Genomic DNA, 12,685 nt, shown 5'->3' with positions numbered 1-12,685 from the left:
ATTATCAAGGTTCTTTTCAACCAAAAATTTTAAAAACGCGATATCTTTATCTAAAGACAAAAGTTGATCTCCTATTCGAGTCAAATAAGCATTAGAAAAATTTTGCGCTTTGATTATAGAGTTTAACTCATTAAGGCTATTTAAGGTATTACCTACTTTAGGTCCTATGTTAGTGTGCGAATACGCAACAGCTTCAACGTCAGTTCCCAAAGTCAAACTTTTTTCAGGAGGAAAAGGAGATTGAATAGGCTCATTTTGCCCAATAATATACCAAGACCTAGATTTTAGAGTCAAAATTTCTTTCTCATTTTGATCAAGAAAATAGGTTATAAACCATTCAACAAATCTAATGAACTCTTGAGTTATCCTAAGATGTTCGTAATAATCATCCTTGATTTTTTTACGTTCCTAATCAGGAAATTTTTTAAAAAACCAATCTCTAAAATCAGAATATTTATCCATCATAAATTCATCATTGATGAATTTTCTCCACAAACTATTAGGCGTAAGATCCATTAAAAATCTGATTCAGTTGGGGACGTTTTATGTTCCTTTTGACTATCATTAGTCTCATAAACTCCATAAGGAATTTTGTTATCACTTATCATTATGTGATCAACAGTTTCAGAATCATCTTTTGTCTTAGATGATGAAGCTTCTGAAAAGGAATTCCTAGAAATATTACTAGGTACAGAATAAAAATTGTTGGAAGAATATCTAGAAGATATACTTCTAGGTATTTTACAAATTCTCTGAGGAGTAAATCGAATTTCGACATCTCCATCAGTGGTTTGAACTATTTGTTCAACATCCCTATTCATAATAGGTTCAGGATTCACGATTTGAGGAAGATTCCAATTTTCAGGGAATTCTAATTCATCCCATCTTATTAGTCTATTGGTAGCAACCTTAGAGGTCAACAAATTAGTATTAACCAACGTAGTGGTTCCAGGATGACTTATTTGTCTAGCCTTAGGATTAAGGGTATTTAACACCTTAAAATATATCCTATAACAAACAGTCATAATTTGACTTCCAGCTTTAAAATCATAACCATTAGTATGAATATTCATTTGTAAAGCTTCAAATAAATGTTTATCAGACAAAGATAAACTTAAATTGGGTGCTATATCAAAATAGACTGGACCATGACATAAACTGGTCTCAATAACAGCAGCTAGAGATTGTTTAAAATCATTACATCTGCCATCTCTAACGTAGGCCATTATACTAGTATTTAAGCCAAGCAGAGTTAAAGGTCTAATAGCAATTTGTATTAACCCAACATGTATATATTTGTACTCTTTAAAGGATTCTAAATCCTTTTTGCATAACATAAAAATATCTTGAGAATCTTTTGAGATTCTAACATTTTGTTCAATGATCTTAACAGCCATTCTAGACTTAAAGTCAAACATCCCAAAATTATAAATTTCTTTTTTAGGGACAGATGGTATTACCCATTTGTTTAATTTTTCCAAATTGTTTGGGTATTCGACCAATTCTTGATTGGTGGTAAGATCATTTTGATCTGGTTCTTCCATAAAGAAAACAGATGGCGAACAGTGTTATGACATAGCAAAATAACAAAGTAACTCTAGGTATAATCTACTTTCTCATGATCATATTACCAGATATTTTAAAAACTAAAAACTTCATAAAAGTCTCTAAACCTATCAACCCTCAGGGATAGAAGAGCAAAGCTCTTAGCGAGACATCGAACGCAGTAACCTGACAAAAAATTCAAGTTAACACAGACAAATCAAAGATCTCTAAAACTCCCTCCCCGGGAAAACGAGATTTTTTGTCTGGAACAAGAAACACCAGGTCCGTCCCAAAATTCTTTTATTTTTGAAATAGAAGTTAATATGATCATGACAATGTTTGGTATACCAAAAAAAATTACTAAGTAATTAGCTAAGTCATAACAAAAGTTTAGCCTCTAATTGTCATTCAATTAGAGTGGTGGAAGAGTGTTACCTGGATGTACAAAACGGGAAAGGCGATGATACCAAAAAGTGTACTTGTTGATGAATATATATATATATATATGAGAGTTAACTAACTATAACTGTCACAAACTAAGAAAAATAAATTTCTAAAATTCCCTCTAATTGTCTTGCTTGTGTTGTACGCTATCTCTCATGTTATGTTTTTCTTTCTTATCTTCTTCATTGTGCAATATACCCCCACAAGTTGGAGGTTGGGTAGATATATAACATCCCTAACGTGGATAGTAAGAGATTGAAAGGTTATGGATCTTGAAAGCTTCATGTAGCACAATTTTAATGGAGGTAAATTCAGATAGGTTGTTACTAGCTAAAATGACATCATCAACACAAACCAACAATAAGGTGAAAGAAGTAGTGGTTCTTTTGCTGAAAAGAGAAGCATCAAATGTTGCTTGCTTATAACCATTGGATGAGAATGCTGGTAAGCTTTTCACACCATTTCATGCTTGCATGTTTAAGACAATATAAGGATTTCGATGACTTGCAAACTTGATTTGGCTTAGTAGTAGGAACACCAGGGGGTATAAGCATATACACATCTTCTTGCAGCTCTCCATGTAAGAAGGCATTGTTGACATAGAGTTGATGCAAGAACCAATGATTAATATTAGCTAAAGCTATGATGAATCTAACTTTAGTGAGCTTGGCTACAGGAGAATAAGTATCAAATTAATCCAAACCCTCAATTTTGTTGTAACCTTTAGCTACAAAATGTGCCTTATACCTCTCTATTGAACCATCAACATTGTGCTTTATCTTAAAAATTCATATGCATCCTATAGGTTTAACTTCTGGAGAGAGATCCACTATTTGACAAGTACCAGTTTGATCAAGAGCATTAAATTCAATTTGCATAGCTTGCTTACAACAATCATGTTTGATAGCCTCAACATATGATTTTGGTTCAGTATGAGTGACAATAGACAAAGCAAAAAGAGAAGGAGATTTATACAAATTAACATGAGATATAAAATTGGATAAAGAATATTCTACTGTGAAATTGAATTTATAATCCAAGAATGAATCAAGTAATTGCAAAGCTCCCAAGCACCACGATTCAGAACATATAGTGCAGGAATTGGAATGGATCCATCAACAAAAGCAAGTTTGTTCTTAGCTCCAAGGGCACGCTTCATTGAACGGTTCCATGCAAGGTAGTTAGAACCAGTGAGAAGAGGAGTAACAACAACAAAATTTAGTCCTTCACTAGGATGAACGTAAAACTCAGAATCAGTGTTCTGTTGTGGTGGTTGAACAATTACAAGAACAATTCGAGGAGACATCGTGAAACAGATGAAGAATCAAGGATGGAATAGAAAACATACGAAGAGATAAAACTGCGAAGCTTAACAAAGAAGAAGCGAGATTATCAAAACAAATGGATCAAGAACAAGAAGAAATGATGAAGAATACAGAGAATCTTCACAAACAATAGAGAAAAATGAGAAACAAAGAAGCTTGAAGGAGAAGCTTCAATGGAGGAAACGTAACTAAATCGTAACAAACGTCCTCTCATTAGAGAGAGAAGAAAATGATACCATAATATGAAATGAACAAAATCGGGAAAAATCATGTTAATGAATGAAAGAGTACAAACTCTCACAAAATAGAAAAGATAAATGTCTAAAATGCCTTCTAACTGTCTTGCTTGTTGTTTACACTGATTTTTGATAATGTAAACTTCGTTATCCATCAACGCTTTAGGACTGGATAAATGTCTTTTTATAGTGTACGTTCAAGTTTCGCGATTTATGATATCACTTCATGTGTTCTTTAAGAACAAAACTATTGTTCTTATTAATGTTAGAATTGCATCCAACAACTTTTAATAACAAGTTGTCTCATGACAACATAGTAGAAAAATACTCAAGTGAGCATATTAAAAAGAAAGGAAAATAAAGAAAGATTAAATGAAATGTAAATTGCAAAAGAAAAAGGAAAATAAAGCAAGAACAAAGCAATATTAAATTGTAGGGAATGTAAAAGGTGATTGGAATCCATCTCTAGGCATGTCGAAGTCTGTATGCTCTTGGTCGAATTCCCTTTTCACTTTGCAGCATGTCAAAATAACTCATTTGACTTGTCGAAATCTTGCTTTCTCCCTTTAAATGTTCATTAAGCACTTCAAATAAATAACCACAAATAATATTTTATTTTTGGTACTAACACTTGTGCTGCCAAAATTCCTTGTGTTTTATTTTATTCCTTGTGTTGCACCTCCCTTTTTGCCAAAATTCCTCGTTCTTTTAAGGATGCGTTTATAGTCCAATGGTTAGGATAATTGCCTTCAAAGCAATATACCCGGGTTCAACTCCCGGCAAACTCATTCAGGTTTTCAACCCACTTGGGTTGTCTTGGTGGTATTGGTTTGGGACCTGGGAGTGTGCTCCTCCTCGAGGTCTCAGGTTCGATTCTCTCAAGTGTCAATTTAAGTGGGCTAATTTAGCTTCTTAAAAAAAAAAAAAACACTTGTCCTGCAAGCTATCTCTCATGTTATGTTTTTCTTTCTTATCTTCTTCATTGTGCAATATTTTTATTGATTGAAATAGGGTTGAAAATGAGTCGAGTCAAATCGAACTTATCTGAACTCGACTCTAATCGATAAGAATTTATCATTAATGAGATTAATTAATAAGAATAAAAAAAGACTTATCCATTGTACAAAAAAATAAAATAAGACTTATCCATAAGTCCTAGTTCAATTGACAAAAATATCAAAATTCTTAGATTGAATGTTGTAATTGGGGTTGAACTTAGGCTTCTCCACTTATGTGTGTGATTTTACTATGACTATTGTCATTTCGTCTATTAAAAAAAACTTTTTAAGCAAAAATTGTTTTGCGTTTTTTAAAACAATGAAAAGTAAACAAAAAAACTATTGTTTAATGTTTTATAGAACGGATCATCCATATTTAGTGTTTTATCTTCTCTTTATCACAATAAAGCTGATATGTGAGGTGATGATTGTTCTCATTTATAAACATATCTTCGGGTCTTCTCTAATTTAATGTGGGATTCTTAAAACACCCCCTCATGCATAGCGCTATTGTGCTTGGTGCGTTGATATAAACGGTGGGAGAATTGATAGCGAAAATCTGATGATAGGTGGTCTAGTGGATCTTCGAGGAGACTATGATAAAATATAAGAATTTATTATTGAATCTAGCATAACCCCCACAAAACGGCTTGTGACGTAAGGATTGTCCAGACTTATAAACACTTGTTCATATCATCTCTCATCCAATGTGGTACTCGTAACCCACACTCCTCACACCCATCACTATTGGACTCTATGCATAGATATAAATGTAGGTGGTCGGATAGTGCAAACATGATGGTAGGTGACACAACAACCATTGAAGGAGGCTATGATACAACTCTTGGCCATGATGAAAAGCCTCACCATTGTTTATAAGTGGGAGCAATTCAGACCTTACAAGCCAGTTTTGTACAGATGTGATAAACCTAACCACAAATTCTAAAATCTCATTTCAAAAACCTCTCATTTTTTCTTAGCAAATAAAAATAAAAATATGTTGGACGAAATTTTAAAAAACACAAATATTTTAACAAAGTATAAAAATCTTAGCGTTGTTTGCGAGTTTCGAAGGAAAATGAGGGGAGAGATTTGAAATAATGATTGATTAAGTGGAAGAAATAGATGACCTTAGAAGGGGATTGGTTTGAGGGTTCATTTTTCTTCATATACAAAATCCTCCAAGTTTGGGGGAACTAAAAAATTGTATTGATAAATGTTTTAGGCTGATTTATCATTCTCTAAAAAATACTCTTTTAAAATAAGTGAAAAATTTCTCCATTTTTTCATATATTTCTCACCTTCCAAAAACCCCGTCGCCCCTCCAAACTTACAAAGCCTTGGTTTCCATTTTCCACAGCTGTTGTTTTTCAAACTCAGGATTTGGTTCGTGTGAGTTGATTTAATCACTTTTATTATTGGATTGGATATTTTTCTTGAAGTAAAGTCCATCCAGATTCGCAACCAATATTATAAGAGCAATGTTATTTGAACAACCATTTTGTGTGATAACTTGTTGGACAACCAAATTATACAAAGAAATTTAGTTAATGGCACAAAAATCAAAGCAATAGAGAGAGACAGTAAAAGGACAATGTGAGTATGAGTGAGAAAGTTGTTGCAAAAGTTGTCAAAAAATTGGTTGTTCAAATATCATTTCTCATATTATAATATGTTTTCATGTTTTATAATCAACGTGACCATAAATATACATACGAGCTAAACTAGGCCGGCAGGGAGGTTTACCTTTACAAAATCAGAAAATCCAGGTATGTTGTTCAAAAATGGGCTTAAGCATAAAGAAAATCAAGGTTAATATTTCAAACTCACACAATTGTGATAAACACGTGTTATTCAAAAATGGGCTATGGTTAGTTAGAGTATAACGAATTAAAATTGCTGGCATCACTCTAAAGTCAGGTGGAAACCAACCTAATGCATGAAAAACAATGTGATCAATTAAACAATCAATTAATATACTTTTGACATTATGAGAGTACTATGTATGTATGTACAAGGGAAATATAAGTAACACGAATCAAACCTGCTTCATTAAAATAATATTAACCACTTCACACACACACACATAGAGAGAGAGACACACACACACACCCCTACACAATAACTGGTTTTGTTGAAAAAATGGGGCATGTCCGTATTAAGTTGTTTTACTTTTCAACCAATTAAGATCATGTTTCTGTTTCCCATCCATATAGCTGAATTACAACTTTAGTTGCTATTTTAAATAAGGGTCATGTTAACTTGTGCTCTTAGGGCACAAGTTAAGGAACTTAAAATAGAATTAAGTAATAAATTTTATGTTGAAAATATAACTTTTGAAACTTTCAAGACATTGAATGCACAATTTCCAAGAAAAAAACTTCTACTTTTGATTCCTTAACTTATGTCCCAAGGGCACAAGTTAACATTTTCCTTTAAATAATTACTCCCTCCGGTCTCAAATATAAGAAAAGATTCCTTTTTTAGATTCATTGAATAATTAATGTATCTGCTTTACAATGTAGTCCAGATACATTAACTACTCAATGAACCTAAAAAAGGAATATTTTCTTATATTTGAGACCGGAGGGAGTACTTTCATTTTGACCAAGGCATTGGGATAAAAATGCAACAACAACAAAAAACCAATGTGGAGAGATCCGCGAGTGTCGGAAGCAACAACGGGTCAATAGAAGAGAAAAATACTGCATCTCCACTCAAAATATCAAGGAATCGTGAATATGGGCTACCTCAATTTTTTCATTCATAGTCGATGTGAGAATAATTACTCATATAAATTCAATAAATAGTTTTTTTTAATCTAGTGGAATAAGAATTGGTTATTGTTGTTGCAAAGAATTAATATAAGCAATAAAAAATTATATATATATATATATATTTTTTTTTTTTGAGGGGAGCAAAAATTATATTTGACAATAAAACATAACAACACAATGTATAACAGACACAAAACTGTGGAAAACATCTCAAAGCAAAATAAAAAGATGAAATGACTCAAATGTAGCTATTGTGTGAACTATATATCTTGCACTATGTCCCGTGTTAAGTTTCAGTCGTGAGAATGCTTGTCAAATTTCAACCACATCAAATGGTAAATAATTTATTAATCTCAATTTTGTGGTGACTATTAATTGAATATGCAAGTTGACTTTTCATTTTTTGTTCTATTTTGATGTACGTTGTTTAACAAGATCATAGTCACCCTCTCTTAATGGCCGAACTTAATCTCTTCACTTTTAAAGTTTGTGTCTTAAACAATTGAGGCTAGTGATCACTAAACTTTAAGTGAAGAGATGAAGTTCGGTCTTTGTGCATGTATGTATGGGTCTGTATAATCTAGTTTTAGGGAGAAATTAAAAAAATCTGAACTAATCAAAAGTAGTTAGTTTAGTTCGATTTTTCCAATATTTTTTGAAAAATGTTAACGAAGAAATGGATCAAGTGTTGGGTGATGCATTTTAAATACTCGAACCATATTATGTTGCTTGACTTTTATATTTTCCAAACACATTTATGTACGTACACAGTTAAGATATTTTTTGGCCTACCAACAAATAAGATATTTTTTTTTATTTATGTCCGACTCGTTATGGATTTGATGGATCGAATTGCCATCCTTACTAGTTAGGAAATATTAGTGAGCGAATGTTTTAAATCCACTCATTCCCCTATTATTTTTGTAAGCAATTCCACTTTCATATTGTTCAAAAGTAGGTTTATATAATAGCACTGTTTTATCTACTAAATTTAGCAGTCAACTAAAGTTGAAACTACTACTCTCATGCCCACCGAACCACACCAAAATCGAATCTGACATTAACTGCCCTATTATTTATATTTCTTTTCTGTTATGGTTCCATCCTAGGTGGAAAAGATCATCATATGTTTCAGTTTATGATATCTCTATAATGTACACCTATGTGGTTTGAAAAAAAATACATAATCCTGTCACATTTGGGATGATATTTGTTTCAGTTTATGATATCTCTATAATGTACACCTATGTGGTTTGAAAAAAAATACATAATCCTGTCACATTTGGGATGATATTTTTGTTTGAATTGTTGAACAGAAATTTGATTTCATTAACCAATGCTTACATCATATTTTTTTTTTTTACTTGAAAAATTTAGTTGCTGTAATGCTCGTTAACATCACATATATAAGATTAATGGTGGAGCTATAATAAAAAATGTGAGTAATAAAAAATTAACAATAATAAATTAGATCATTGCATTGTTCTAAGAAAAGTAAATAACTATGAACTAGTTATTGATTTCATAATGAAGTATTAGGATTCTTCTCGAAGGTCTAGTACAATGGTATAAGTTGGCATTAGGGGTGGGCAAAATTAACCAAAAACCAAAGCCAACCGGTTAACTGAACTGAACCGTATCAAAATTAATTGAACCATTTCACAAATTCTCGAACCGAACCATTATTTTGATAACGATTCACTAACCAAACTGAACCGTTAATAACCTCAATTATCCAAACCGAATCGAACCGAACCTTTAACCATATCTTACGTAATTTTCATAACACAACACCTCCTATTTCTCTGTCATGTTCAGAGAACCGAATGAAAAAACTTTGCAACGAAAAAACCGAATAAAAATTGTTTTATAATTTCTCTTTTTACTTGTTCTCTATTGAAAAAACCGAATAAGCTTTTTTAAAAACAACTTATTTTATAAAAAACAACTTATTACAATATCTTTTTTAAAAAACAACTTATTCAAAACAGCTTATCTTATGCATAACAACTTATTACGATCGCTTTTTAAAAAACAGTTTATTTTATGCAAAATATTGGTTTTGGTTCGGTTCGATTTGGTTCATAGGTAAGCAAATGGTTAACCGAACCATAACTTTTGTTCAGTTTGATTACTTCCAAACTTTAAACGGTTTGGTTTGATTTTTCTGAACCACTTTAACAATTTGGTTCGGTTCGGTTTTTATGGTTAACCGAATCATACCCACCCCTAGTTGGCACTAAATCTAAATATTAAGGTAGATGTTCAAAGTTCGATCCCTACTTCTAATAATTCTTTCCTCCCCCTATAATAAGCCCGAAATCTTGCTTCGCGAGGGAATCACGATGGCATTGCTATAAAAGGTGTGACCCACATCACACACCACACCCTCCTTGTTTTCCGTGCAAAGCCCTTTTTAATTGGCTGAAATTGTTTTCGGGAAGTTCTCGGGACAAAATCAGTTGGGAGATATAGCATTATCCATAATTTAGAAGGCTTATCATAATTTTCTTTCTCATTATTTGCTTCCTAAATTAACAAGGTAACATTTCCCTTTTTAAGCTATACATTCTTAGCATCCCAAAAAATTCAATGCAAGACTTAAGTAAATAATTAGTATCTTTTTTTTTGAAGAATAAATAATTAGTATCTTAACAAGCACTTTATGATTAAGATTTGTTAATTCAGCTTTACTTAGTAGACTAATATACTTTTATTTGGGTGAATTGCACTGCCATACATCTAAACCACATAATCTAACATTTGGTACACAGCTGATTGCGCTAGTGGGTGCACCAAATCCCCTGAATGGTTAGACTAACTATCCTAAAATATCATTGGACCCTATTTGACTTATTAAATAATGTCAAAATACCAAAACAACAATGTTTTGGATTTCCATTCCCACTTTATCACACTATAAATAGATCCAATTTAGACTAAATGTAACATAACCCAAGTAACTCACATTCAACAAATTTTATCACAACAATGAAGACTATATTATGCTACTTACTTGGTTTACTTACTATCATTGTTTCATTTGCTTCAGCTGCAGAGAATCATTACCATCAGTTTGTTGTAAGTGTTTGTTTGATGATCACATTTACATATATGTTTGTACCAATTTGCAACTGTATTAACTAACTTCAATGGTTGTGGAAATAGATTCAAACTGCAACAGTGAAGAGGCTGTGCAAAACGCGAAGGATACTCACGGTAAATGGACAGTTTCCTGGTCCAACAATCGAAGCTAGAGACGGAGATTCTATGGTGATCAAAGTAACAAATGCTGGACCCTACAACATCTCCATCCACTGGTAACTATCATCAGTGGCGGAGGTACCACAGGGGCCAAGGGAGGCCGTGGTCCCCCCCACTTTTTGCAAAATTTTTTTCCTACTTGTAATATACTATGGTTTTCTATGTTATTTCACCAAAGTCAACAATGTGGTCCCCCTCAATATTATATGTCAAATGGGCCTAGCCTTTTAACTTGTACTGAAAAAGCCTTTTAACTATGTAATTTCTAAGGACAACAAAGACAAAGTTAAACTAGTTTTCTCTTTCTTCCAATCTTCCCAATCGTAGTTATCAAGCTGCCTCTTGGACACTCATCCTCATTATGGTCTTAAACACTTGTATGATACGCGCTTAATTAACCTGTTTATCCAAACATTCACTATGTTCCTCGCAATCTTCTTATGTGTCTTTGTGCAACAGGCATGGGCTTAGGATGTTGAGAAATCCATGGGCTGATGGACCTAGTTATGTGACTCAATGTCCAATGAAAATTGCTTTTTTGACAATGAATACTTCCAATTGACACAAGTAAATGACGCTTTTACCCCAAGCGGTAGTTAACTACCGCTGGTTAAAGCGCCGGCAGTTAACTACCGCTGTCTTACAGCGGCAGTTAACTACCGCTGAGTTCTGCGATTTAACAAGTACAGAACCCTCATTTTTTTAATTTTCCAGAAACATAAACACATCCAACTCTCTTTCAAATTTCTTCAAACTTCAATTGCACGAATTTGAGCCCAATTTCTTCAATTAGATTACAAGTAAGTTCTCTTCTTCTTATTTACATGCAATGTAGTTTGTTTAGGGTGTTAGTTTTGATAATTTTGAGCAAAATGTTAGTTTTAGGTAGTTTTAGGTTAGGTTAGAAAATTGAAAATTATGCGTGATTTAGACTGTTTGATGGATTGTTTATGTTGTAATTGTGTTTAGAGACAATGTAGGTACAATGTAGCCCTTTAGATGTTCAAATAACACTACTTATGCTCCTAATTTAGAATGCACATAAGGTGTTTGGTAAAAGGCATAAGTGAGGAAATCTTGCTTTTTTTGTGTAATTTTTTGCAAATATGTTCAATTTTATAATGTATGTATGTTATAATGATGATAAGTTTTCATTTTTGCTTTTTTTGACAAGTTTGATTAGTTTGGCCATAATGGTATAATAACCATATTTTGAGCATATTGATATAGTGCATATTGTCCATATTTTGATTAGTTTGATTAGTTTGGATTTGTGTGTTATAATGTATATATTTATCAAATATCAATCAAACTCATATATGCTTAGAATATGTATCCTTTATATTTGTATACCATATTTGTATACCTTTACGTTCTTTTGAAAAGCGTAAATACATTGTCCACGTATTTATGTTTTTTAAATTTGTTTTGAACAGATATGGCTATGGATACGGATAAGCGGCAGCGGGTTATTAGAGAGGATAAGAAGCGGAAAGGTAAAGAGGTGAGTACCGCTAGTGCTCGGAGAGAAAAGAGGGCTGAAGACCCATATGTCCCTAAGACTCAGATCTTGTGCACTTACTCGGGATGACTCATGTGCGGGAAGGAGAGGGTGTACCTGAGCGGGAAAAGAGGCAGTTATCCTTTGTGCAGGACGTTCCCAAACATCCGTCAGATGTCCCTCCGGTGCCTATACAGATGTTGACCACTGTGTTGATGGACGCTCAGACATGGTTATTCACTGTTTGGGGAGATGGGTGTGAGAGACCATGGCAGCATGCTCCTGGCTACATGGCTTGGTATGCCAGAGTCTCTCACCCTCGCATTCTCCCACCTGATGAAGAATCCTCTCCCAGGCCGGCGAACGTGGAGCAGATCATAGAGGAGGAGCATGCCAAGGAGATGCCTGACACACTGACGATCGTCCGGGATGTGGCGCACATAGCTGATGATATTGTGGCCAGGCAAGCCGAGATGAGCAAAGAGGAGATTGTCCAGGAGGTAATGCGGATAGCTAGTGCTACTTATCAGATTGCCAGGCGGCGCAGGGAGCAGCAGAGGCAGGGTAGGCAGGGCTGATTATTATTAGGATTTTT

General features: G+C 33.4%; 2 protein-coding genes across 2 annotated transcripts; both read left to right on the top strand.

The window, feature by feature from the left end:
- Positions 1 to 10,275: 10,275 nt before the first annotated feature.
- On the top strand, positions 10,276 to 11,389 carry LOC146923364 (laccase-13-like). The gene is made up of 3 exons (XM_085708542.1): positions 10,276 to 10,406; positions 10,494 to 10,645; positions 11,049 to 11,389. Exons 1-3 carry the CDS (start codon positions 10,317 to 10,319, stop codon positions 11,149 to 11,151), a joined length of 345 nt encoding a protein of 114 aa, XP_085564668.1. The 5' UTR covers positions 10,276 to 10,316; the 3' UTR covers positions 11,152 to 11,389.
- A 787-nt stretch (positions 11,390 to 12,176) lies between these two features.
- Positions 12,177 to 12,668, top strand: LOC146923363 (uncharacterized). The gene has a single exon (XM_085711695.1). The coding sequence runs from the start codon at positions 12,177 to 12,179 to the stop codon at positions 12,666 to 12,668; it is 492 nt and encodes a 163-aa protein (XP_085567821.1).
- The last annotated feature ends 17 nt before the right edge of the window (positions 12,669 to 12,685 follow it).

The sequence above is a fragment of the Medicago sativa genome, chromosome 5 (genome assembly GCF_051527215.1).
Source record: "Medicago sativa cultivar Bolivia chromosome 5, Bolivia_mono, whole genome shotgun sequence".
Taxonomy (NCBI): domain Eukaryota; kingdom Viridiplantae; phylum Streptophyta; class Magnoliopsida; order Fabales; family Fabaceae; genus Medicago; species Medicago sativa.
The sequence above is the reverse complement of the archived record's forward strand: the minus strand, read 5'-3'. Positions and strand labels throughout refer to the sequence as shown.

What these genes read in the sequence shown, in the direction of transcription:
- LOC146923364 (XM_085708542.1), top strand. Translation starts at nt 10,317, where the DNA reads ATGAAGACTATATTATGCTACTTACTTGGTTTACTTACTATCATTGTT. An exon ending in ATCATTACCATCAGTTTGTT is followed by an intron (nt 10,407 to 10,493) that starts GTAAGTGTTTGT and finishes TTGTGGAAATAG; the next exon opens with ATTCAAACTGCAACAGTGAA. An exon ending in TACAACATCTCCATCCACTG is followed by an intron (nt 10,646 to 11,048) that starts GTAACTATCATC and finishes TTTGTGCAACAG; the next exon opens with GCATGGGCTTAGGATGTTGA.
- LOC146923363 (XM_085711695.1), top strand. Translation starts at nt 12,177, where the DNA reads ATGACTCATGTGCGGGAAGGAGAGGGTGTACCTGAGCGGGAAAAGAGG.